Genomic DNA, 25,854 nt, shown 5'->3' with positions numbered 1-25,854 from the left:
ACCAGATTTTTCTTAAGAAGAAGAATTCTTGCTGAAAATTTACATAAAATGAACACCACTCAATTCATTGATATTTATTAGTGTTACAATTATATATTGAAAATTACATTTAAAAAATGCCATATATTACAGGGAAAAAATGTAATGAATGACAGGACTATACAGTGCTTGAGCAGAGGCACAAAAATGTCATTGTAATATTACAGCATGGTGAATGGATAACAGCTTTTGAAAGTGCAGCTATAGATGACAACAGACGTCATTTCAGCTTTATTTCTGACAGCATATTGACATGGATTTGACTTTAGTGCAGACCAATGTATGTTCAGTGCCAAATGATTTCAGTCAGTAACCTCAGTACCCTGCTGCTTCACCAGCCTGAAAAGCCCTTCAGCCACGATTACTGTACACACACACACACACACACATACATTTATGTGTGTGTGTGTGTGTGTGTGTGTGTGTGTGTTTGTAAGAAACCAAGTGAAAAACAATCTCTATAGCACAACATGACCTCAAATGGTGGTGGGTTGCTTAATGAAAGTCAACTTGGGCATTTGGAACATGGAAAAGTTAGAAAGCCTCTGTCCTCAATCCCCACAGTTCCAGCTGTATTTGTGTGTCTCTTTCTGAGTGGAAAATGCCTCGAAATCACAAATCTAACACAGTGACCTGACAACACGTGACAGCGTCCTACTGTGACTGGATGAAAAAAAGATAATGTCAACGCTTTGCCAAATGCCGCATAACAAGCAGGATTCCATTTTCATTTAAAAAAAAAAAAAAAAAGTGCACCAGCAGAACTTTTTCAAGTTTTTTTTTATTGAATTACACTGCAATCAAAGGTAACATTCGGCTGTTTCTGAACCTAATTAATTAGATAAATGTATCCCCATTTCTATTTCTCCAGAAAAGGGCAGTCTGTCCTGCCAGGCTCTATCTATGTGGAAAATGGGGGTTAATTGATGTTGGCATGGAGTAAGTGAAACATAAAAGCCATACTGGAAACGCTGCATCACGGGAGTAATGCATTAAAATATGAGGAAAATGAAAAGGTTAAAGCTCACTTTGAATGTTAGATGGTGGGCAGCAGAATTCCTCGTGTTAAGCTGCTGGTTATTGCTGCTGTGGGAAAGGCAGGGGCTGCATTAGCTGCACGACGGGACAATGAATAATGCCTATATTTTCCCGTTTATCGAAAGACATTTGAATGCTTACCTGCTTTTAATGGTGGGATTTCAGCCATGGTTTTCCTTTTTTTAGTGTTTTCTTTTGTCTGACCCACAGCAGGAAAGTTCAATTTGTTGCATTTTGTTATTCAGTTCATTTATCCTTATATCGCCCAATATCAAGCAAACTTGGGCTGTAAACGAAAGATATTTGGACTCATGTATGGGGACCAAACATGAAAAAAAAATTGAAAATAAATCTATAAATGTGTATATAATTTACCATCTTTTATGTTATTATTAATTAATTCATTCATTTATTTTGTATAATAGAATTTATTTTCCAGCAGGGTTCATCTTGGAGTGAAATTTATTTTCACCTGTCAATCAAACACTTGGTTGATTTGTGATTGGCTGATGCATTTCTGTCTACTAGATGCTGTGAAATGATCAGCCAATTATTAATCAGTAACAATCCATACAGTTTTGATTGACATCCTCATAATGTACCACACCCCGCTGGAAAATGAGAGATACATCCAGAAGTAGCAATAAAGTACACAATAAATAATTTGGAATGAGATCATTTATATTCATAGATTTCAGTTCTTTGTGCGTTTTATGCATTTGTTTACTTATTCATTCATGTATTTTTTTCTTTATGCAGTTTATTTATTTATTCATTTATTTACTCATTCACTCATTTCTCAGTTTCTTCAAGAGGTTTGTTAATTTCTTCATTTATTTATGTATTTCTAAATAAGTCAGGTTTGATCAGGCTGCATATTTTTGTCCATTCCCGACCTGAGATGAGAGTATAGTTATCAAACCTGACCCGAACCCGAGGCATTCTTTTTTTTGGGGGGGGTTCAAACTCAACTCAACCCGAACCTGAGGATTTGCTTGTCCTCCATGGCTAGGTTACATTTACCGCCTACGTGTTGCCTTCAGCGGCATCATGTAAACTCCAGCACCATACAGAAAGTTTCCCAGAACAGACAGTAGGTCCATCATTTTTACTTATTTTACACTAGAGTTTCTCTAAAATAACACCGACGTGGCTGAACCCGAACATCATTTCTGAATTTTTTTATCCACACTCTACTCCATACACAGGTAGGTCATTTTGGTAAGCTGATCATCCTGCCAGGTTAGAGCCAACAGCAAATCTGATTCTAGTCACTGGAACTGCAACTTAGCATGAGCACAGTACAGGAATTGCTTTTCTCTGATGTTCAGTTAAGAACCAAAAAAAAAAAAAAACAGAAATAGCTGAATATGAAGCTAGGCTGCATTTTGCTTCATTTTGTTACGCAAGGCTTTCCCTGAGGGACTGCTGGCTATCACATGTCAGCATTTTACCCATCAAACCTTGTGTTTTACTATTGTTTTCCTGAAGTTGGCTCACATTACAGCATCACTCCTAATGAACTGTGCTCAAAAAAGACAGAAGCTGCATTTTCAGGTGTCTCGGTGCGGTTATTTGGTGCCACCAGAGTACAAAGAGCACTTTGGAGAATTGTTTTCATGAATGCCATGAACTAGTACAATGTTCCCCAAAGATAAAGCAGAAAACATAACTTTTAAAATCATATATTTAGAGATGCAGAGCGTTGTGCTTTTCAAATTTAGTTCCCAAGCTGGCTAGTTGTGACATTACAGCCCATATTGTACACTACATCTACAATATGTGTCTCGTAAATAGGGCTATTATAAGTCAGAGGGAGAGAAGAAAGGTTTAAATTGGTCACCCACTGTTAATTTGTGAGAACTGTAGTGTTGCAAGCAGCAGCGACGGAGGAAGGGCTGCTGCTGGAGAGGCATAAAAAGGAGCTTTTAACAGCGGTAGGTGAAGGCGGGGGAGGAGGGGGAGGAGGACACTGGGATTAAACAAGACTTAGCTTTTTTAATGTGCTTACTGGCCGCCTGAAGAGAGAGAGCAGACCCTCCCAGAGGAGCACCGGGTCCAGTCCAGTTTAATCAGGGCCCGGCCGACGCATCGCGACACGGCCACAAACAAACAAAGCTGCAGTGGACATCCTATGGAACGTGCACACACACACACACACACACACCAGTCATGTTGCCATAAAACATACAAATGAACTGCAAGCGAATAACTAAATGCTGCAAAAGAATTAGGCAAATTAAGGTGCATGACATCTCAGAGTCAGAATCAGGTTTATTTCCCAGGAGGTTTTAAAAGGAAAAGGAAGAGGAATTTGCCTTGGTGTGTCGGGGCAAAAAAAGTGCAAGAAAGTGTGTGTGTGTGTGTGTGTGTGTGTGTGTGTGAATGTGTACATGAGAAATACACAGGATTTACCACAGTAGGAATTTACATGTATTCAGGTTTTGCAAAGAAATTCTTCCAGTCTGATGTCGCCGTTCCATTGCTTTGGATGTAAGAGTCAAATATGTTGATTTCTTCATTTGTCCACTTGTAGCCGTCGACGTGACCCCCCATCCACCGTGACAGCCAGAGGTCATGTGATTAAATCCCACGCACATATCCTGGCGCATATTTGACAAATGCATTTCCATTTGCAAGCCATCACATTCCTTGTTACTGACTAAAATATTTATCCGCCTTAAGTGAGCAGCGAGGTATTTTGTCACCGTTTGCTGGCGCCATTTTATTCAACACTTGCCATTTCCATCAAGCGCTTTTATCCGTTACAGCAAAATATGCAAAAAGGTGGATGGAGATAGATTTACAGCCCGCCAGCCAGTATACCCTCATCCACCAGTTTGTCTCCTTTTTAAATTTTTAAATAAACATCCTGTGTAGAATATGACCGGCGAACTTAAAAAAAGATCCTGTTCCACTGGAAAAGAAAAAAAAAAATCTTCCAAAGCCTTTATAATGACATGGCTAAGTATGATTTAAAAACCTGGCTGCTGACAGTCCAGCCCTCTCCAAATGGGGACTAATTCTTGTTTGCCTGCTAGAAAACCCACGCAGAGCTCCTAATTCCCCTGTTTTTCTTTCTTTTTTCTTTTTTCTTTTTTTTTACATTACACCTTGACTCATGTTGGACCAGTATACCAAGCCGATATTCGCATTTAATTAAAAATCCTGCATAAAGTCTGTGTCATACATGTCTGACTTAATGGATGTGCTCAGTTTGTTTTTATTAGGTATTGATCAGTGCCACACAGGTTGTGCCTGATTTGATGGTAATTCAGCTTTCTTCTTGGATTCCATACATCCAGTATCCATATATTTCTATTATTATCCTGCATTTAATATTGTGTAAAGAATATTTAGAGTGCTCACAGGCACTGCACAGTGAATAAAACTCTGGGGGAAATACTGAATACTGCTATCAGCATTCAGATCCCTGTATTGATTAACATTATTCTTCCCTTGAGTCACGTTCATTTACAATAATTTACTAACATTTTTGCATGTTGTGCTTCTGTCAACATATAGTAACACTAGAGACGTGAGCTTTCAAACAGTCTCTCTCTCTTCTCTCTCCCTCCTCAACCGCCTGTCTTGTTTCCCTCGTTCTACCAGCTCTCAGACATTAGGGAGTGTGTCATTGCCTCTGGAGTATCTTGTCCCTGTGAAGTTGCTCCCGTCCTCCTCCTCATCCTCCTCCTCCTCCTCCTCCTCCTCCTCCTCCCACGTTTTTACATCAAGCTCTAAAACCTTGGGGCTTCGGATCTCTCTGCCCTAGAAGCCGAGTGACATTTCGCCGGTGACAGTGGAATAACGCTGCGGCGTGTTGACGTGACAAATTAGCGCCAACTCTTTTACTCCATCCCGTTTAGCAAGCTGGCTCGCTGCAAGCTTATTCTAACAGTTGGTTATATCAATCTGTGTCTTTTCTCTCCCGTGGAAGGCCCAGTTTATATAGATATACTATATTGGGTAAACGGTTTGTGGTGAAAGACTATTTTCACTATTCGATTTCAGTTCATCCAGCACATCGAGGAGGCATGTTTAGGCAACAAATGGATGAAAGAAACGACAAGTCTAAACCATTTCTAATATTACAGGGTCTAAATTTTCTGAGAGGCAGTTAAGAATGTGACATTTTTGAAAAAGCATGGTGCACAGACCTTTTAAGGCGCAAGGTGCTCAGAGTGTCTCGGTAATAGCAGCAAGTGTGGGGAGATAATTGACTCCACTCAGGGCATCTAAAAAGCACTCTGAGATGAGAGCTGTATTTAAGGAAAGTTTTATTATCTGCTTTTAAATGCCAAGCCACGCACCGTTTTTGCCTGTGGGGGGAGAATGTTTCTTAAATGCCAACGTTAAGTGCAGAATACTACCTGACCGTTGTGACTGAGATTCAGGTGCTAGAGGAGATAGTGGGTGGTCAGCCTTCTGCTCTGACAGCCTGGCACAAAAGAACAGTACAGGAAGTGATTTGTCGAAGCTCCCTGCAGCCACCGCTCTTATCTGAGTGGAAGATGTAAGACATCTGAGGGAAAAGGTGCATGGGAAGCCGCACACAGTTTCTTGCAGTGTACGTGAGGCTGACCACAGTTACGGCTACATCTCTTGTTTGGTGATCAGATCCCGTTTGTGTCCTTGCACTGGAAGACAAAGGCTAAGAGATTTGCATCAAATTAGGGAGGCACCAGTCCAGTTTTTTCAGTTCTGATTCAATTCCAATACCTTGGCTTTGGGTATTAGTCAACGCTGAGTCTGATACCAGAGCTCTTTTGTCTCGATTATTATCATCATTATTTTTATTATTGTTAGTGGTGGTAGTAGTAGTAGTAGTAGTAGTAGTAGTACTAGTAGTACTAGTAGTAGTATTGTTGTTGTTTGCATTATGCGCAAGGTTACAAGAGGCTTATCAATGCATTATCAACTGTTTGTAAGTAGATTTGGCTCATAGCAATGACCACTGTGACAGAATTTTCTTATTTAAATGCAATACTGGCTTATGCCACTGTGGCGCTATACCATAATCAGCACAGTGCACCCAGGAGGGCATTGTTCAAGAAGAGGAACACCTTTGCGTTCACTAGCTACAGCCAGGCTGGCAGGCTGTTGCGGAGGCAGTAGAGGTAGAGTAACTACAGAAATATTATAAAAATATTGCAGGCAGCATTGTGTGTGTGCGTCTATCATGTATCAGTATGTGAATCGGTAACATCCAATATCCATAATGGCGATAGCATGGACAGTACCTGCCCTATGATTTAATATTCAGACAGGTAACATTTAGAAAGGAGGCCGTCCTGTGCATTGCAGGAATTTGCAAAACTTCCTTTAAAAAAAAAAAAAAAAAATGACATTTACCACGCAAATGACGGTAAGTTTCAGCATCAGCTGTTTGACATCCAGTCTGATTTTGCATGGTGAAATACACATTGCTGTGGGTCCATGTCTGATCGTTTGATTGGCTGGGCCATGTTGTTTATATCACTGTGTCAGTCTTACATCCTGACAAAGGTCACTGACTGAAACATTGCATTTTTTGTGTGTGTGTATAGAATCTAAAAGTTTTGTAGGTTAATCACATATAAATACTGGTTAGTCTAAGGAAGAACATGGCTTTGGGAGTGATAGGCGTTTGTCATCATACTCAAATACTCAAATAAATTTACGGGGATTGGAATCTGTACACAAATCTCAGACAACACAGGATAAAGCTTTGCAGCACTTTGGTTAGTTTTCTCTCTTGTTCAAACCAAAGAAAACACGCTGTAGGTGTAATAGCAGCCTAAGACAGAGGGTATCTGTCATCGTTCATGTGTGCTCGTCTTCTGCTTTCCAGCTAAAGGTCACAGTAAATGGGATTAGGCCTCTGAAGTCTTCTTTCAGAACAAAATGTCTTTTTGAAGATGATTTGTCTCTGTGATTTGTTCAGATTATTAAAGCATTTGTAGACTATTATTAATTGTGCAGGAGCTGTTGGTTTACAGTGTTGTGGGAAAATGCAGGAGCTGAATGTCGGTGTCATTGCAGACATGTTTCTGTTGTGCGAAGGGGCAATAAAAGGCTTTATTAGACAGGCTTGAGTTCATTATAGACGCTGTGTTTCTCTCAGCCTGCCTGGCTTAGATAAACCTCTCACTGACCAAGGCCACATCCTTCCCGCTGTCACCCCAGGCCCTCACCGAATTGATTTCAGTAATAAAGTGACAGTCTTGCCGTAATATACGGATGGCCTTTAATTCAAGCCTGTTACCGTGCCAAGGGGTGCTTGTTTAAGGCTTTATTTACACCCTCGTGGCGCTGCCTGGCGTGCTGGCCTCCATGGTGAATCAGACCAGAAGATCTGGAAAAAAGGTTTGAAATGCCAACAGCTCTTAAAGTTGCTCAGGCAGTGTTTAAAGTGCTCAGCTGTGAACTTGTGTGGGATGCACTTCTTTAGCTACACTTTGGACTTGTTGTCATCAAAAGGGTTTGCGACTGTTGGAATTACTGTCCGTGAAAGTGTGGTGTTTTCTTCAATTCCTTCAGAGCTGTAGGCCCTCTCCTCAGAAAAGCAAACACTTCATTTGTGTTTGAAGTTCTGCTGTGACCTTGGAGTATTCAGCTCCATGTTTATATGATAAAAGTTATGTGTTTAAGGATAGTGTTTGCCTTTTTTGACTATAGAATATATAGAGATATCCTGTAAGTCATATTTACCAGTGACTTTGAATATTTGAATTTCCCCACAATTTACATCGCAGCAAACTATCGCAACAAATCATGCAGGAGTACGAAAGATCACAACACATAATCAAAATCCTTTGATTTTAAACTATGAATTTTTGTTTGGAACATCCACCTTATAATATTCTGCTTCTGCTGCTAACAAAGTCATCACCATTCATCAGCCACAGAACTGATAACTGGCTATGGAAAGCAAACATTTGCTGGGGACTATTTTCCTGTGGAGGAACCGTCTCACTCCTCCCAACTTCAGGTCATCAAAGCACAACAGTGCTGCTGCTTTTAGGAAAACGAATGTGGACGACTTTATTACAGTGATGGAATACTGGTGTGAAGAAAGTTTGAAGTCTCTGAAAGTTCATTTGCATATCATGGTGTATTGAATGGAAACCAAAGGCTGGAGAAAAGGAAGGAAAATGATAGGAGAATTCTGAAATCATGACTGCTTGCTTTGGGAAGAGATTAGCAGAAACGTGAAGGTTCTACATTTTGTAGACATGCAGAAGCATGTCAAATCACTGGTATGGTCCTGTAATTGTTTTTATCAGGGTATCAGTTAATGTACATTTTGATGCTGTTCCCAATTCAGAGGAAGATTACCTTTACAAGTAGTGCCATCAATCAGAGACTTCACAGCTTGACCTGTGAAACATTGTAATTAAGTTAGCCTAATTAACTTAATGAAGTGTCACACTTCAGCGGCTTTACTATATAGAGTAAATTGAAAGAAAAATAGGCATCATTACTCATCAGATGTTATGGTGTTTAGAGTGAGGCAGGGAGGAAAGCATTTCCTCACATCTTGTCATCTGATGGGTGTCTATCTGAGTGGAAAAACGTAACCTATTGCCTTATTGTTTATATATTCAAGTCATTTTTTTTTTTTTTCACAAACCATCCGATTGGTTTCATCAGTATGAAAGGCCCATTTATGAAATGAATATAAATTCCTGAACTTGATTCCAATTTGTTGGTGTCTGCTTTTCGTTCTTGAGTCTGCATGTCTTCATCACTGATCAGCTGGCCTTACAGCTGAGGCTTTCATTCAAGCACATGAAAGCATCATATCCTCATCAATGATTGTTGTCTTTAAGACAAGGCCAAAGTTTAACGACACTTTAATCTGATTTAAAGGCAAGTGGGGGCAGCTCAACTAGCCTGTAGGGAGCACGGGACATGGTCAAGGGTGGCCAGGCGGGAGGCTGAAGATGAAGGGAAAATCAATGGGTAGGAGTCACCTCCATCACTTTAACTAGGCGCTACAGACGCCCATGCCCCTCTCAGGGGCCAATTTGTGGAGTAAACAGGAGTGTGTGATTGCTGTTGGGTTCCCCAGTGGCCCCAGTGGTCCATTATTCTGGACCTGGCTCCATTCTAATAACCCTCTTAGCGGAGAGCGTACATGAAGCCACTTTCCGGACCCCTCAGTACTTTATGACCATTAACACTGTGGCAGACACCAAGCAGCAGCAGCACAGGCCCTTCATCAAGATAACATTCCCACAAGCCCCTGGATCCTGCTGAGTAAGCACAAACCATACTGTGGTCTAATAGCACCCTCTTTAGAGCCGGGACTTTAATAAATACACTTAATAAAGCTTTGGTCTAAATTTCTGGTTGTGAACCTACCAGATTTGAATATAGCAGTTCTAATGCATATTTTTTTCCAACCTTATGTGTAAATGATTCAAACTTTAGTAGGTATTCAATTATAATGCTGTTTTGATTTGAATTCAGCTTCATCGTGTTACCATATAAACTTGACAACTCTATCTGCCCTGGGTGATTTTCATGTTTGTACATCAACTGAAGGAATACGTGTTGACAAAATCCTGCGAGCCTTGTGTTAATGAAAAGCTGTGAAAACCCTGCTGGATAAACTCTAATGTGCTATGCACTGTGGTTTAGGTAAAAAAGCAGCTTGTGTTTTTCTTGTGAATTTGACAATTGGACATTTATAGAGAGGTTTTCTCCCAACAGTGACAATGTGCTTCTGTTTACCACATAAAATGATTAACCCTTTCAAGCATAAAATGATACCTGTTTGATGACAGGCCCTTTGTCTTTACATCATTCTGTGCCGCTGTGATTAAAACACAAAGCATATTAGGAATATTGTTTAAAGGGATAGTTAACCTATTTTGAAAAATGTGTTATTATCCCCCCACCTCCCTAATATTCATCAAAATAACCGCCTTAATCCTTAATCCACACGTGAAATATATATATTTTTTCAAATTTATCTCTTTCAAAACATACAAAATATTGTTTTTAAAATCTTCATGTGACTTCCTTGCATAGATTTTCAGCAAAAGTCTGCAAAAACACGGATGATGATACAGTCAAGAACGTTGTGCAGGGCTGGTTGGGTGGTTTCCAAACGAGGAGCAAACATACCTAACAAAATAAATAAGAACAAAGGTGAATGAACTGCCCATGGTGCTTTTCAAAGAATAAATAAATGAATACACACACAAAAACACTGCATCAGACCAATAAATGCCCTCCAGCTTACATGCTAATTGTAAAATTACTTGCTGCCCAAGTTGTGAGTACACTCAAACAGTAATCATTTGAGACCGAGGAGCAGCAGGTGCAGAAATACCAAGCCGTGTCAGCCGAGACTTCTTTTTTAAACAGATGAAAACTGCATCCTCCTGGTTTGGGTGGATAGATCATTCATGTTTGATGTTCCTGGAGAACGCTGAGTCACTGTGCTGCAGCTAGGGTCGAGGCGAGAGGGGAGACTAACCAGAGGTCAGTCAGTAGAGTAATAATGGCAAAATAATTAAACACTGTGAGATTTTTTGGCATTTGCAAGGTAAGTGTGTGAGGAGTTTTGCCCCCTCGTCTGTGTATATTTACAGTAACTGACACACACAACTTATTATAATGGACCAGTGATAGTGGACTTGAGACATGGAAACACATGACTAGCTAAGACTACCACTAAGACATAAAAGTAGGTATAGTGCACATAGGAGTGGAGGATGTTGGTGTATGTGCAGGTTTTAATAGTTTGATGTTTCAAGCCCTATTCAGGCAGGATTTACTTTGCACAGGGACCTCAGCATGAATCCACTGTGTCTGTGTTTTTTATTACACAGCAAATTACCTACTGTTTTTTGTTACTCACAGATCTCCTCAGATAAATTTATTCCCGTTTGAACAGAAAAACCTGTGTACAGAGTTTAATGGATGTTTTCACTATCTTCCCACTATCAAACATCTTCTGCCCAGAATTTTTTTTTTATTATTATTATTACATCAAATCTCTTTTCTCACAATTCTGAGATAATTATTTCATTTACTCAGAAAAACAGGACTGATTTTTCTCCATTAATTGTTTCTCAAAATTCTCAGATAATTGTCTCATTAATGCAGGAAAACAGGAACAGAAAAATAAATGAATAAATAAATAAATCAGAGAAGAGAGCTAGATTCCACAAGCTGCTGAGATGGCGTTGCAGCATCAGGTAGCCACTCCCATCTCTGTAATGATGAGGGGAAATTACCAGAGATTGTAATCCCATGCACATAGGAACATGACATTACAGACATCCCATGTTAGTAATTAACACTCAAACGTCATTTGGGAAAGTAATCCTGTCCAAACAGGGCTTAAGTAGTAGTTATTTTCCTTTTTATAGTGCACAAGTGGTTCAGTTCAGGTTCAGTTCGTTCAGGTTGTTGTTCAGTTGTGTTACAGCAGCGTTATATACACAGTCATTTCAGTTGCATGAGATAAGCGGCCCTGTTGTATTGGATATGGAAAATGTTATAATGATGTATCTAGGGTAGGTTTGGCCGTGCTGATTTGCCCGTACAAGCATGTGTTGAGACACACACTCAGCGCACAGACACATAGTGTTTAACAAAACACTTTTGCGGTGGAGTGCGTCTCATTGATGCCATAAATCACACTAATGGGCTTCAGGGAAAAGCATCCCGCTCACAACGGAGAGGCTTCATAGACTGCAGCCTGCTGAAGTCTCCATTCCTCCACTACCTGTGAGCCTGCCTTTTCCACTGGCTCTGCAGCCATTTATGAAGCGGCCCCCCTACTCCGCACACACACACCTACACACAACACACACCGCCCCACCTGGAGCTGCACACATCCTCTCCAGTAGCAGCTCATTATAAAAGCTCCAGTGGAAATCGATATCATGCACACAACTATCACATATAAAATGCATCCATCAGTCAGTCATCCCCCAGCCAACCTCACCAAAGTCTCCTCTACATGTATTTTCAGCTCAGGAGACATTTTCGCTGTTTTCTATTTGATATGTTGTGTCTTCTCAGCTCCATTCAGGAGTAATAGCACAGATACACAGCCAATTTGCCCATAGTGCCCGAGCACTCAGACCTATTTATGATTCAGTGCTTTATTCTAAATGCTTCAAATTGGAAACAGAGAGAAAGTCGCTCCCCCTCCCACCCCCAACCCCCTACCCCACCATATATTCTCCGCTTGGAGGCATCTGGTCTTATCAGACGAGGCGATAAAAAAAACCTGCTTGTGCATTTTACCTCTGATTAAATTAGGCGTCGCCTGGTAAGTTCACCTCAGTATCAGTCACGCCTCACTAAAATGGAAATCCGTTTCTTGGGGAAAAAATGGGGGGGGGGGGGCATTAATGAATGCCCTTTGTAATAAACGAAATGGGAATCGCAAATATGCCCAGTCATGAAATTTAATTGTGCTTTCTGGTGACTGGTTTGTGGGAGCTGAGGAGCCAGAAGTGCGTCGGCAGCGCAGAGGGCAGAGGTGGTTAAATGTAGCGCGTAACGCGCCGCCTGAACGGGCCAGTGAACCTTCCAGTGGCTGCGATTGTGTCATCTCTCAGATTGCAACGGGAACTTTGAATCAGGCCGGTGCGCATCAAGGAAACCAAAAACACACAGACTCATTGACCTGCACATAAACACACATGCAGAGACAAACATATGCGTTCAGAGCAGGAAGGAGTAAAATGGGGTTTAGGAAAGAGGTGTACATATATTTCCATCCTCCTGTCACCCCAAAATCAGCATTGCTTCATTGAATTATATTGAAATCTTCTATTGTTTTCTAATTAACCAAAGTCTTGTACGGGGGGGTATTTTATATGAATTAATTTACTTACATGCATCAGAGTTACCCATAACCCCCTAACCTTAACCTTAACCAATAGGCCAAAATGACCACCCACCATGTAAAGAATCCAAAAGAAATTTGGCATACAGCTGATGTCTGTACCAAACTCCAGATTCCATGACTGTAGACGGTTTGGTAATACACTCCACATCCTGTACTCGGTTCATGAAAGCTTGTATATTTGCTGGTCTTTGCACAATCGCCTGTATTCATAAAACTCCTCTGGAAACAACTTAACAGCATCATGGTAATTTGAGGTGACTCATAAAGTTACTGTGGTGCGGATTAGCGCAGCTGAATCACATCACCGTGGCGTTTCTGTCACGTGTCCCAGGCGAAAGCCAATGAGAATCAACACGTTAATAATCAGCCATGTGTGGAAGCACAGTGGAAAGCAAACAGTCAGAAAGAGGGAGAAGGCCGAGATTTTTCACCAGCAGAAATGTGTGTAGAAGAGGTTTTGTCACATCTGGGGTTTTCCTCCTCCAGCAAATCATCCTCCAGCAATGTCTGCCCAGGCCAAGTCAAGGTGATCTGGGGAGTAGCATTTGATAAATACGCCAACTAAAGAACCATAGTTAATAATATGAATTTAGTATTAGTGTTAGTATTAGTAATATTATTATTAGTAGTAGTATCATTAGTAGTAGTTGCAGGACTGTATTAGGACATCATTAAACACTGGTTTCAGTTTGGGTCTAGTTTTTAAGTAAAAAGTCATAATTCCAATGTATTAATTTTTATGTGGAGTAAGACCCAACTTGAATTCATCTCTAGTGCTGAATTTGAACTGGAATCATCGTCTGAAAGCAGGTGGAATGTTTTGCACAGCGATGTGCTTTTATGAATTGTTTATGGGACATGCAAATGAGCAGAGGGAGGTGGTAGTGCCAAAATGGTGGAAGCGGTCAGACTCAGACAGTAAACCTCTTTTATCAATAAGGAGAATACCTGCCGCCATGGTAGTGCGCACTCTTGCAGTGTTAAAACTGACGACATTTGTTTTGCATGCAAATGACTGTCAAAGTAATAGTGACCCTAGACACATCCTCATCTTTGCTGATGACACTGTTATCATGGAGTCATGGACAGGAAGACCTGGAAATTCTTGGAGTAGTTTTCCAATCACGTAAAATGCAAAAACTGACAAAAGGTCCTGGAAATACTAGTGAGCTCCTGGAAAATTCTGAAGTTCAGCTGAGATTACAGGTTGAAATCTTTTTCTCAGTTCACACTGCACATTTTTTAACCGCTGATGATCTGTTTCAGCGCCCGTTCATACCCAGCTGTTGTGTTCCTGTCTGCTGCAGTCATGTGTACGGAAGCCCAAACAGGTCATAAACTCATGAAGTCAACGCTTTGATCAATGCGATTTCATGTTATTAGCACGTTGTTAGAATGGGAACAACAATCAACAACGATGACAACTTGTAATTGTCAGTTTCATGCAATTTGGCCGCTTTGTTCCTTTCGAATCATTCTAAGATGAATCTCTATGAGCAACAGCTAACGTGCATAAGACATTGAATATGTCCTTGAAAAATGTTGGAAGCTGATTTCGGTAAAGCAGTGGGAACCCTGCGGTGTGCCCACTCTGTCCACTTCAATGTAAAGAAATCCAAGGAGGTGGTCATGGACTTTCAGAGCTGACAGCCTCAGCTTACACAAAGAGTGATTAAAGGTCAACCAGTGCAATTTGAAGATAACTATAAAAAAAAAAAATGTTGTCACAGCCTTAGCTTTGTGGTGAATGTGGATGCTGAATGCATAAAGCAAAATCAGTGCTTGTTCTGTCTTTAGAAACTTTGCCGTTTTGCAGTGGATACAATGCTAATGTCCACTTTCCATCCATTTTCTGTCTTTCATTGAGTCTATTTTGTTATTCACTATAAAGTTCCACTATGTAGAGCTAATAAAGCCAAACAGTCCTTTGCTCCTGCTGCAGTTGGATTTCTTAATGTTTTATAATTCAGGTTTTAATTGTTTTTTTTGTTTTGTTTTGTTTTTTTTTCTGTGGCTTTGAGTCTGTGCATTTTTGGGTGACTATGGCTGCAAAACAAATTTCCCCCTGGGGAAGAAAAACAAAATAAAAACTACTCCACTCTACTATGACTAAACAGACAAAGACAAAAGCACCACGTACAGAAACTCAAACTTCCTCAACAGAAAATCCAGCAATCAGATTTTAATTTCCCCTAAAGGAAATTCTGGCTGCAGCATTGCAAGTAATGCTAAACACGCTTTGACTGACAGGCGATCTCTGCGATGTGCAGTGCAGAGTGTGTATCGCATCACCGGTGGAGACAACAGCCTAAAAATGTATGGTCGTCCTGCTTTTACATGTATGAAACATCATCATCTCTGCTCGGGCACATCGAGCCACGTGGAAAAAAAAAGAAACGTCAAAGGTGAAGGACATAATAAAGCAGCTGCCACGCTATGTAAGCGCGCGGCGCACCACGGACCCGCACGCAAGTAAATACAATGAAAGCAGAAAACACGATAAGTAAATAAGTCATCCTAATTAGCAGCTAATTCTTTGGAGGACTGTGCAGACTTGATAAAGGAAGCCAAAGCTTCTTAAAGTACATGCAGCGTTGTAAATTTAAATTCTTTTACAGCATTATTTTAATCCAAGTTTATGAGGTTGATTGCATGAGGTGTGTGGTTGGGTGCTTGGCAGCTGTGTGTGTATACGTGCGTTTGCGTGTGTGTGTGTGTGTGTGTGTTCGCAGGGGGGGGTTACTTTGTCTTCACTTCAGTTGCATTGCACTGGGATGTCAACCTGAAAAGCATTAATGCTGGACCGGTCTTTGTTGCCACCTAGAGCTCAGACTGTGTTCTCCTTCTCTCTCTCTGCATCACAAGAGAGGGGGGGGGGGGCGCTCTGCTCCTGCCCTTTAAACAGCCACACTCACAATGAAAAATGTGGCATTTCATTATCATATATGTATATGTTAGCGCCATGGGGCCTGCCAGCCTATGGAAAGCGAGTAGCGAAAGCAAACCCGCCCCGCTCTCCCCCATTTTCCTCTTCTCCCTCCCCCTCTCCCCCTCTCTCTCTCTCTCTCCCCAGAGGGAATTGATGGAGATATCCCACAATGCCAGAGCCCTTCAGCTCCTCGGGGCCATCGGAGGGGGAGCTTCTGCCTTGCGGCTTTCCCGTCTCTGCTCTGCACAAAGCAAATATCACTCTGTCAGGGGCCGCTGACGCAAAACTCAGCTCCACACACACCGACCTCTGTGGTCTGCCGCTAGTAAAGAGGAGCAGGCACAATGAGGCAGGAGTGTGGCTGTACTCCCCGGTTGTTCAAACATGCTGCAAATCTCAATCGTTCATTCTTCTCATGCAAATGATATCTTCTCTACACTAACATATGTATTCATTATGGTGTATTGCAGTATATGAGGGCGTATATGCTCTAATTATCTGTTGGGCTGCCAAGTACAATATGTTTCATCCGTGATCTTAGACTTGTAAACACATCTGCAGCTCTGAACGTGGCAGGACGGAGGCGGTGAGGGGGCGGGGCGGGGGCGGGGGGGGCTGATGGGTTTGTTGGTGCGCTCGTTTCATTTTGCCTGTGACGGTCATTATAGCCAATGAATGCAAAAATGAGAGCAAAACGAACAAAAAGTTGGTCACAGACAAGAAAAAATATTACATATAGAAAAAATATATTTAAGCCTTGGAAAATCAAACCTGTCTTGTAAGAAGCCACATATTGTCCTATTATATATTTTTATTATTTGATCCGAGCTACACTGGTTGTCTATGAGAGGCCTTTAACCTGAACTGATCCTGATGAGACGTTTTCATCAGATTCAACACAAACTGCATTTCAGTTTCAGTCACGTGTGTTGTATACTGACACAAAATGCATCAGCTTCTGACCTTCAGAAATCTGTATCAGTCAAACCCTAAGCCAATCTACCTCACCCTTAATGTGAAAATAACGTTTCCACTTTCAGAAAGCAGAATTTAGATGCAATTAGATGAATGTGTGAGGAGCGTCAGTCGATGTTTGCATGCAGCATAGTAATGCCGTCACACATGAAGGACCCGGGCTAAAGGCTTCTAATGTGCAACAGCAGACTGCTCCACCGCAGCGCGTGAGGCGCACTCTCTAACAAGGATTACATCCCCCCGCAACTCCCCACATACTCCCCAGGTGATATGTGTATTTCAAATATGATTAACAGCCAGTCTTCTCCATCTCTCTGACAGCTTAAATTGCATGCTGCAGAGGCAATTTCTGTAGACTCACTCCATAAGCCTGACTATAAGGGCGGATAAATGAGGAGTGGGTCCTAACGGAAGGCAATCTTCAGCTCTAGTATCAGCTCTACCACAGCGTTCCCCTGAAAGGCAAAGAAACCAGAACATAAAAACAGATGAAGATTGCCCCGTGCATCTCCCCGCCGCTCCCCTCCTCTCCAGACTGGAGGGAGCTCTGCAGGCACACAGGCAGCAGGATAATGCCAGCCATGGTGGAGCAACTGGCTGCTAGCTGCCGCGCTCAAGACGCCCATCTCCTTCCCCTCAGGCAGAAACAGGGATGATGGGTGGGTGGGATGGGGGGTGGAGGGAGGGGGCATGAGAAATACTCTGAGAGCCCTGAGAGGCCAGGAGGACGGGTGTCACCCCTCTCCTCAGGGACAGACATTAAATCAGGAGAGGAGGGAGCCATTGGAGGTGCAGCTCTGGCTTTATGAGATAGTTAGCATGCGCTGGCCCCACCTCCCCTCTTGTTTCCCATTTAAGAGCTGACTGGTCTTCCGATAACGGATGGCGCCACAGGTAATTGGAAAATTGGCAGGCTTGTCAGGGAGATTTGGTGGATGGCACAAGTGTATACGGCGGTGGAGTTCATGAGGTGTCACCTCGCCGCGAGATTTATAACGCCTTATGGGCAAGCAGAAGAAAGTATCCCGAGTTCAGGAAAAAGTAACACATATTTCTGCCGGGGAGAGCGCATATCACGATGGGTCCAGAGACGAAGACAAGGTTCCTGTTGGTGAAGAGATGATGTATGGAGCGTCCTCTGCATTACAGCCGACGGTGATGAACTGTTTCTTGAGATGCCTTAACAGCCAACTACCTCTGTTTATCCTCCGCTTTACAGTACAGACTGCAGATGACATGAGAACCTTCCTCATCTCAGGTCACCGGGCACCTACACTGCAAAAACACAAAATCTTACCAAGATTATTTGTCTTATTTCTAGTCAAAATATCTCATTACACTTAAAATAAGACATGATCACCTCAGAAGTAAATTGTTTTTAGACAGTTGTCACTTGTTTCAAGTGAAAATTCACTTAAAACAAGTGAAAATTTGCTTGTTTCATTGGCAACATTTTCCAGTGGAAAAAGTGAAAATTCACTTGAAATAAGTGAAAATTAGCTGGAAACAAGAAACAAATTTTGCAAATGATACAAACAAATTTTCACTTGTTTCAAGCAAATTTTCACTTGAAACAAGAGACAATTGTCTAAAAACAAGTTACTTCTGAGGTGATCATGTCTTATTTTAAGTGTAATGAGATATTTTGACTAGGAATAAGACACTTTTGACTTGAAATAAGACAAATAATCTTGGTAAGATTTAGAGTTTTTGCAGTGCAAAGGCTCCGTTTTTCCCTGCTAGATGTTGCTGAACTACATGAGACTAGATGCCCCAGTCAAGTCAAGTCACTTGTATTTCTACAGCACATTCAGCAACAACAGGAGTCGACCCAAAGTGCTTTATAATCATAGCAGAGGACTTCTCAATACAAATGTACACGGTTGTAGATTAAAGGCTAAAATCAAGTATTAAAATAAGAACTTTAAAAGTCAAGAGGAAATGGATAAAACCATTAACAGATTCAAACTTAAGAAGACGACGTTAGACATGAATTGAGAATGGGTCAGCTAAAGTTTAGATTTTCAAAACAGTGGCTGACTGATTTTCAAGGTTTCCAAACAGTGGAGCACAGAATGTCGGAACAAATGGATTTGCGGAGCTCGCCGTGTTTTCTGCTGTAAATCTTGCACATCGCTCTCATCACGCTGCACGCTGCGTTCCGCCTGCTTCCAGGTTTACAGCGCCTTTCTTTTTAAAGCCCAGTCTCTAATTGCAGCGTGGCATCCCCCTGTCACAACACAGCAGCCCCGTAACAGGCTTTGTTTATGATCTGATTCCCAGGATGACGGGCCTTTTCTCCCTCAGACGGGCTGAGATTTAGACGCAGCGGCTTACTGTATGACAGCTTGTACACTGAGGGGCTGAGAGGATACTGCAAACTGAAAGGTTAAAGTCAAAGCTGGAATTTGAGTCCTGATGGCCTAAGAAAGTAGCAAAACGCTAATTTTTCCAGAATGAAGTCACACTCTTGAAGAATCCGTGTGCCTAAAATCCTGAATCAGTACTTTGTTTTAAACTGCGTCAGTCTGGTTCTGGCATGTTCCTGATTGTACAGATTGCCTTATTCCCGGCCTTTAATTGTTGTTATGTTTTAGAGGGGAAAGTTTCTGTAGAGCTGTGTGTTTTTGCCCGATTGTCTAATAATTAATGAGTCTGCAAGTGAAATTTTCCCATCAGAATCCATTGTGCAGAGATGCGCTATGAAACTCCTCTTATCGAAGCCTCATTTTCTAATTAGCGAGCACACAGTCGGGCCTCGCTGCGGGCTTTTAAAAATAGCTTCCCCAAAGATCGGCATGCCGGGGCAAGCATGGCACGTGATTGATTCCTTTTGTTTCAAAATAGATTTCCCAACAAGTGCTGTAGGCAGGGAACAGACTGTGGCAGGTATCAGGGTTGTATATGAGTGTAAGCCTCCCTGTGTATCACACGGAGGGCAGAAGAAAGCCGTGTGGTGTGGAGGCCGCGCTCGCTTCACCCACTCTGAATCAGAATTGTAGATGAGGTGGCGCGGCTCCGGGGCCCGCCGAGGGAATGTAGATTCATCAAGTGTTGTGGGGCCGGTGATCCTAACTTAGTGATCGCACATTATAGTGTGTAGATGTGTTTATTAACCTCTTGGGGGGGGGATAATTGTATCTGTCAGAGTCGTTTAGCCGCCGCTGCTGCTCTCTCTGCTGTCACTTTCACTTTGTCTGCTTTACTAAATCAGCCGGCTCCTCGCTCCACCCACCACCACTTCTGCTCTCTGTTCTGTGGACGTGACCGGGCTGCCCACTGCCTCACTGGGTGCCTTCGTTTTGTTGGTTTTAGCACAGAAAAATACATTTTGAGGGAACTCTGCTCGATAGTTTATTAAAATTTGTCCATTCAGTAAATGACTCTGCTGTGAAAGTACTGATCAGCCTGTTTATCACACAAACGACAGGTCAGACTTTGATGAAATTTGGGGGAATGATGCATCAAAATGACACTGATTGGCTCAAAGGAACCACAAAGAGTGTGTGTGTGCAGTACATGTACATTGAGATTAGTGTTGCAAAGGGGTGGAAAGTTTCTGTTAAATTTCCCGGAAAGTTTCCAAAGATTCCTGTGGGAATTTTCACTCTGGATTATTGGAAATTTTCAGGAGATTTTTGCTTTCACTCTTTTTCCAATTTTTCCGAAAATTCCCAGGAATATTCAGCTCGGGAATTTTGGGAATTTTCGTTTTTTTTCTCTTTTTTTTTTTTTTTTTTTTTTTTCTTGTTATCCATTTGAATGAGGTGTTTAAAAAAGTTTCCATGGAAATTTAAGCTTGGGAAATTTGGAAATGTTCATTTTTGTTGTTGTTAACTTAAGGTGAATGGGGAAAAAAGTCAGCCATCAGTTCGTGACCTCAAACTCAAGCGCACTTGGGTTAAAATGCACCAGCAAGTCCACCGGCTTAACAAAAAAAAAAAAAAAAAAAAAAAAATGAAGGTTTTGGAGTGGCCTGGTCAAAGTCCAGAATTAAAAGCAACTGAGATGCTGTGGCATGACCTTAAACAGCCCTTTCATGTTCAAAAACCCTCCAATTTGGCTGAATTAAAACATTTCTGTAAAGAGGAGTGGGCCAAAATTCCTCCACAGCGATGTAAAAGTCATTTGCCAGTTATGAAAATTCCCGAAAATTCCCTGGAAATTCATTATAATGTAACATGTTTGCATGCATATCTGCTTATAACAAACCAAAATGTGTATTATGTATACATGTGTATGACCAGGTGAATGCAGTGAATATAAATTCCCGAAAATTCCCTGAAAATTCCCGTTTATTCCCATTTATTCCCGTTAATTTCCAAAAATTCCCATGGAAATTTTCCGACTTTGAAAATTCCGGGAATTTTGCAACACTAATTGAGATTGTGCATAATGCCGCTGGCCAACCAAAACCATGCATCTCCATAATACCAACTTTTCAGAAACCAGGGGAAACAGTCTTGTCACCAGGATGACGACTGCACATTTTACAGCTCATAGGATTAGTTCTGTAAAGGTTTCATAATCCCGAGGTTGTTGAACCTTCTGCACCCGTGGTGGAGCTCAAAGTAAGCTAAAGCATGAAAATCACCAAAATTGGAAATACAAGGTTTCCACCCAACCACAACAATAAGTGTCAGTGTATAAGTTTTCTAAATATGAAGGGACCCAAGTAAACACCATATTGTGTTCATATTTGAGATATACAGTACAGGCCAAAAGTTTGGACACACCTTCTCATTCAATGTGTTTTCTTAATTTTCATAACTATTTACATTGTAGATTCTAACTGAAGGAATCAAAACTATGAATGAACACGTGGAGTTATGTACTTAACAAAAAAAGGAGAAATAACTGAAAACATGTTTTATATTCTAGTTTCTTCAAAATAGCCACCCTTTGCTCTGATTACTGCTTTGCACACTCTTGGCATTCTCTCGATGAGCTTCAAGAGGTAGTCACCTGAAATGGTTTTCACTTCACAGGTGTGCCTTATCAGGGTTAATTAGTGGAATTTCTTGCTTTATCAATGGGGTTGGGACCATCAGTTGTGTTGTGCAGAAGTCAGGTTACTACACAGCTGACAGCCCTATTGGACAACTGTTAAAATTCATATTATGGCAAGAACCAATCAGCTAACTAAAGAAAAACCAGTGGCCATCATTACTTTAAGAAATGAAGGTCAGTCAGTCCGGAAAATTGAAAGCTAACATGAGCTGACATTAGTGAGTCAAAAAGTAAACCTTCATCAGGGTTACATGAGAGGGAGAAAAACAGTACAATAACATTTACACAAGACCCTAATGAAGGCGTGCCTTCCAAACACATTGTTACCTCCACCAGTGGACTTAGGCAGGACTGCTATAAGAAGCTGGCATGTCTTGACAGCTGCACAGTGTTGGTGGAGGTTTTTTCGATGCACTGATAAAGACATTTTATAAAGTTTTTAGAAAACCTATCAGCTGCCAAGCATGTCTGCACTTGTTCTTCCTTCCCATCGTTTTCAAGTTGTTGCGTCTTGGTTGAAAGCGATAAAGCAGCCACCCTTTTGTTTTTGGTTTGTCGGAGACGGCATGCCTCACGTTGCCTCGTTTCGATGACAACATGATGTTTGATGTTTTTCCAGGAGGAAGAGGAGGAGCAGCCGGCGGAGGACGACTCTGTCAAGGAGGAGGCGGCAGAGCAGGAGATTCCCAACTGAGACTCCAAACCGAATCCCGAGCGACAGGAAACAAAACAACACGGTGGTCTGCGACTTCACCTCCAGCTCCAGGATTTCCGTTCAGACTCCGATAGCACATGTAACTTTCTACTAGTGTCACACCGTCTCGATGTTTCTAGACAGCCAGACGACTGAGTTAGCTTCTGCTCACCATAGTTTAGCAGCCCGAGGAGCAGTGTCTGTAGAACACACTGTAAGTAAAAGGTGGTATGTTTAGATGTAAGGGTAGAGCTCGTCTTTTCAGTGGAGAAGGCTGGACAGAAGCTGGAGACAACACACTGACCCCCCCCCCCACCCCCCAAACCATCCTCATGAAGCAGCACATGGATGTATTCAGCCACATCTTCCACCCTGTCAGGCCCTGCGATAGATTTCTGTTGCCAGGGGCGCACGCACCACTGTGGTTCTTTTACAGCAGAGATAAACACACGGCAAGTGTTTGGTTGGATGTGTCAGACTGTTAACGGCCGACTGCTTGATGTATTTATGAGTCCAACCAGACATTTTCCATGCAATCTATTTTCATACACTAATAATCAGCATACAGTGTGCACACACAGTATCCTCAGTGTCCTGTTTACAAGATGAAGCTACCAGAGTGGTGTTGAATTTTTCGTTCAAGGCCCACGTAACACTTTCTTTCCTCGCCAAGCACACTCACAGCACGGCCTCAGGCCAGCCGCTGAAATGAATTCATCTATCCGATATCTGTTTCTATTGATGCTGTAGTTTTTACGATTTTATTTTTATATTTTATGCATACTTACTGTCCATGATGTGTTACTTACTCACACGACGATAGAAAATCTCTGCTTCCTTCTGTCATTTAGAGTATTTACTTATTTTAGTGCAGTTACATCTCTATTGTGCAAACTAGGAGTTGTGGTTTCCCTGTTTCAGAAAAGAAAACACTTTGCCTTTGGTTTACAGTCTGTTTAAGTGCTCCATGCCAGTAGATTTCTTTATTGGGTTTGTGCAGCTTTCAGGAAATGTGTCAACTCAGAGTTTGTACACTTAAGTTAAAGTAGAATTTCTTTTGGGCTGTTTTTTCTTTCTCTCTCTCTCTCTCTCTCTGTGTTTTTTTAGCCAGATGGTGTTTTGTCCTCGCAGCGGTCCAGGTCGGTTCAAGTAGTTTGTTAAGCTTCTCTGGTAATCGTCAGACGCACAGCAAAGTTTAGCACCTCATGAGCAGCAGCAGCTTTCACGATCAAATGATCTTTTTAAATCAAACGCAGTCAAACACTCGATCAAATACTTTAACGTTATGTAGTGATATTTAATGCCAGAAGAACTGCGTTTACCCTCTGAGGAGTGTGTTCACCTCTGCCTATCAAACTGTTCCATGAATCTGAGCAGTGATTACACTTTGCTCTCATGACTATTACCAGAGAACCAAAATGTGTATTTTGCTTTTATCTGGACCAAAACCTACTGTCAGGCCAAAGAACCATCACACTCTCATATTAAATCTGGAATTATCCCTTAAAGTGCCAATAAATCCAGTGAATTGCACGAGTGTTTCTCTGTTATTGATACTGTGTGTGGACGTCAGAGCATCAGCTTCTCTGAGGCAGAGCTTCTCAGCCTTTTCAGTGTGGATGCCTGACTGGTGAGACATGAAAATGACAAAAGGCATTTGAAATATCACATATTAGAACATATTTGTCACCAAGGGGAAGTCCAGCTCAGTGACAGGAGGCTAACAGTTAGCATGTGGAGCATCCAGCCAGTACCCAGCACTCAGTAACAATGAGAGGAAGATAGAGCCACTACTGTCCTACACAACAGCTGGAGAGGAGTAAGAAATACTACAATACACAGATCTCTGCATCCAGATGTGAAGAACTTGCACTGTTCTTCAATAACAAAATAACATCAATTAGAACTACTATTCCTGTTAATCCATACACAAATGCAAACGCAGGTGATCTCAGAAAATTCTGCAAAAACAATGCAACCATGGGGAAATTCAACAGCATAACATTATCTGAGCTCTGTAAGACTGTTAATGAATGCAACTCCACTACCTCATGTGTTGACCCAGTACCTACAGCATTTATTAAACGGGTGTTCAACAGTGTATCAGGTCATGTCCTGGCAATTATAAACATGTCACTTCAAACTGGCATCTTCCCAGATGAGTTCAAAACAGCTGTTGTAAAACCTTTACTAAAGAAACCTAACCTAGATAGTAATGCACTAAGCAGCTATAGGCCAATATCAAACATACCATTCATTAGTAAGATACTTGAAAAAATAGTTGCAGTGCAAATAAATGCCTTTCTTAAAGAAAATAACATCCTGGAGGAATTTCAATCAGGCTTTAGAAAACATCATAGCACTGAAACGGCGCTTGCTAAAATTGTCAGTGACCTCAGACTGAACTATGATGAAAATAAGGTCTCAGTTCTTATCCTCTTAGACCTTAGTGCTGCGTTTGATACGATTGACCATGACATCTTAATCAATCGCCTTGAAAAATTGGTTGGTCTTTTTGACTGTGTGTTACACTGGTTTAAAACTTACATCAAAGGGAGAAAGTTTTACATCAGACTGGGAGATCATGTGTCTGGGGAACAGGACAACTGCTATGGAGTTCCACAAGGGAGCTGCCTTGGTCCATTACTTTTCTCACTATACATGCTGCCACTCGGTGACATCATCAGAGAGCACAATGTATGTTTTCACAGTTATGCGGACGACACACAACTGTATATTTCTGCTGAACCAAATGATGCTACAGCGATAAATCCCATCACTACCTGTCTCATGGCGGTGAACAAATGGATGAGTGATAACTTTTTAAAGCTAAATGAAGACAAAACAGAGATCCTGTTAGTTGGCCCCAAAACAAAAAGAGAGACGCTGTCCATTAACTTGGGGAAACTGGCTTCCAGGATTAAATCTGAGGTTACAAGTCTTGGCATTGTATTGGATCCAGATCTTAGTTTTAAGTCCCACATTAACAAGGTGACGAAGACATCATTCTTCCACCTTAGAAACATCGCTAAAGTGCGACCATTTATAAATCAAAAAGATGCTGAAAAACTAATACATGCTTTCATCTCAAGCAGACTTGACTACTGTAACGTACTTTTTACCGGCCTTCCAAAGAAAACCACTGACAGACTTCAGCTCATCCAAAACTCTGCTGCTCGCTTATTAACCAGAACCAGGAAGAGAGAGCATATTAGTCCGGTCCTAGCTGCCCTACACTGGCTCCCTGTAACATTTAGAGTTGACTTTAAGGTTCTCCTACTTGTATACAAAGCACTTCATGGG

General features: G+C 41.6%; 1 protein-coding gene across 2 annotated transcripts in view; it reads left to right on the top strand.

Annotated features, from left to right (window-relative positions):
- Positions 1-24,084, top strand: part of phf14 (PHD finger protein 14) — a 100,771-nt gene extending 76,687 nt beyond the window's left edge. For both annotated transcript variants that reach the window (XM_030063323.1, XM_030063321.1), the window contains exon 18: positions 22,477-24,084. In XM_030063323.1, coding sequence (XP_029919183.1) covers positions 22,477-22,551 — 75 coding nt within the window. In that variant the 3' untranslated portion in view covers positions 22,552-24,084. The remainder of the gene's footprint in view (positions 1-22,476) is intronic.
- The last annotated feature ends 1,770 nt before the right edge of the window (positions 24,085-25,854 follow it).

The sequence above is a fragment of the Myripristis murdjan genome, chromosome 11, assembly GCF_902150065.1.
Source record: "Myripristis murdjan chromosome 11, fMyrMur1.1, whole genome shotgun sequence".
Lineage (NCBI taxonomy): Eukaryota > Metazoa > Chordata > Actinopteri > Holocentriformes > Holocentridae > Myripristis > Myripristis murdjan.
This window is presented reverse-complemented; position numbering and strand designations above follow the sequence as displayed.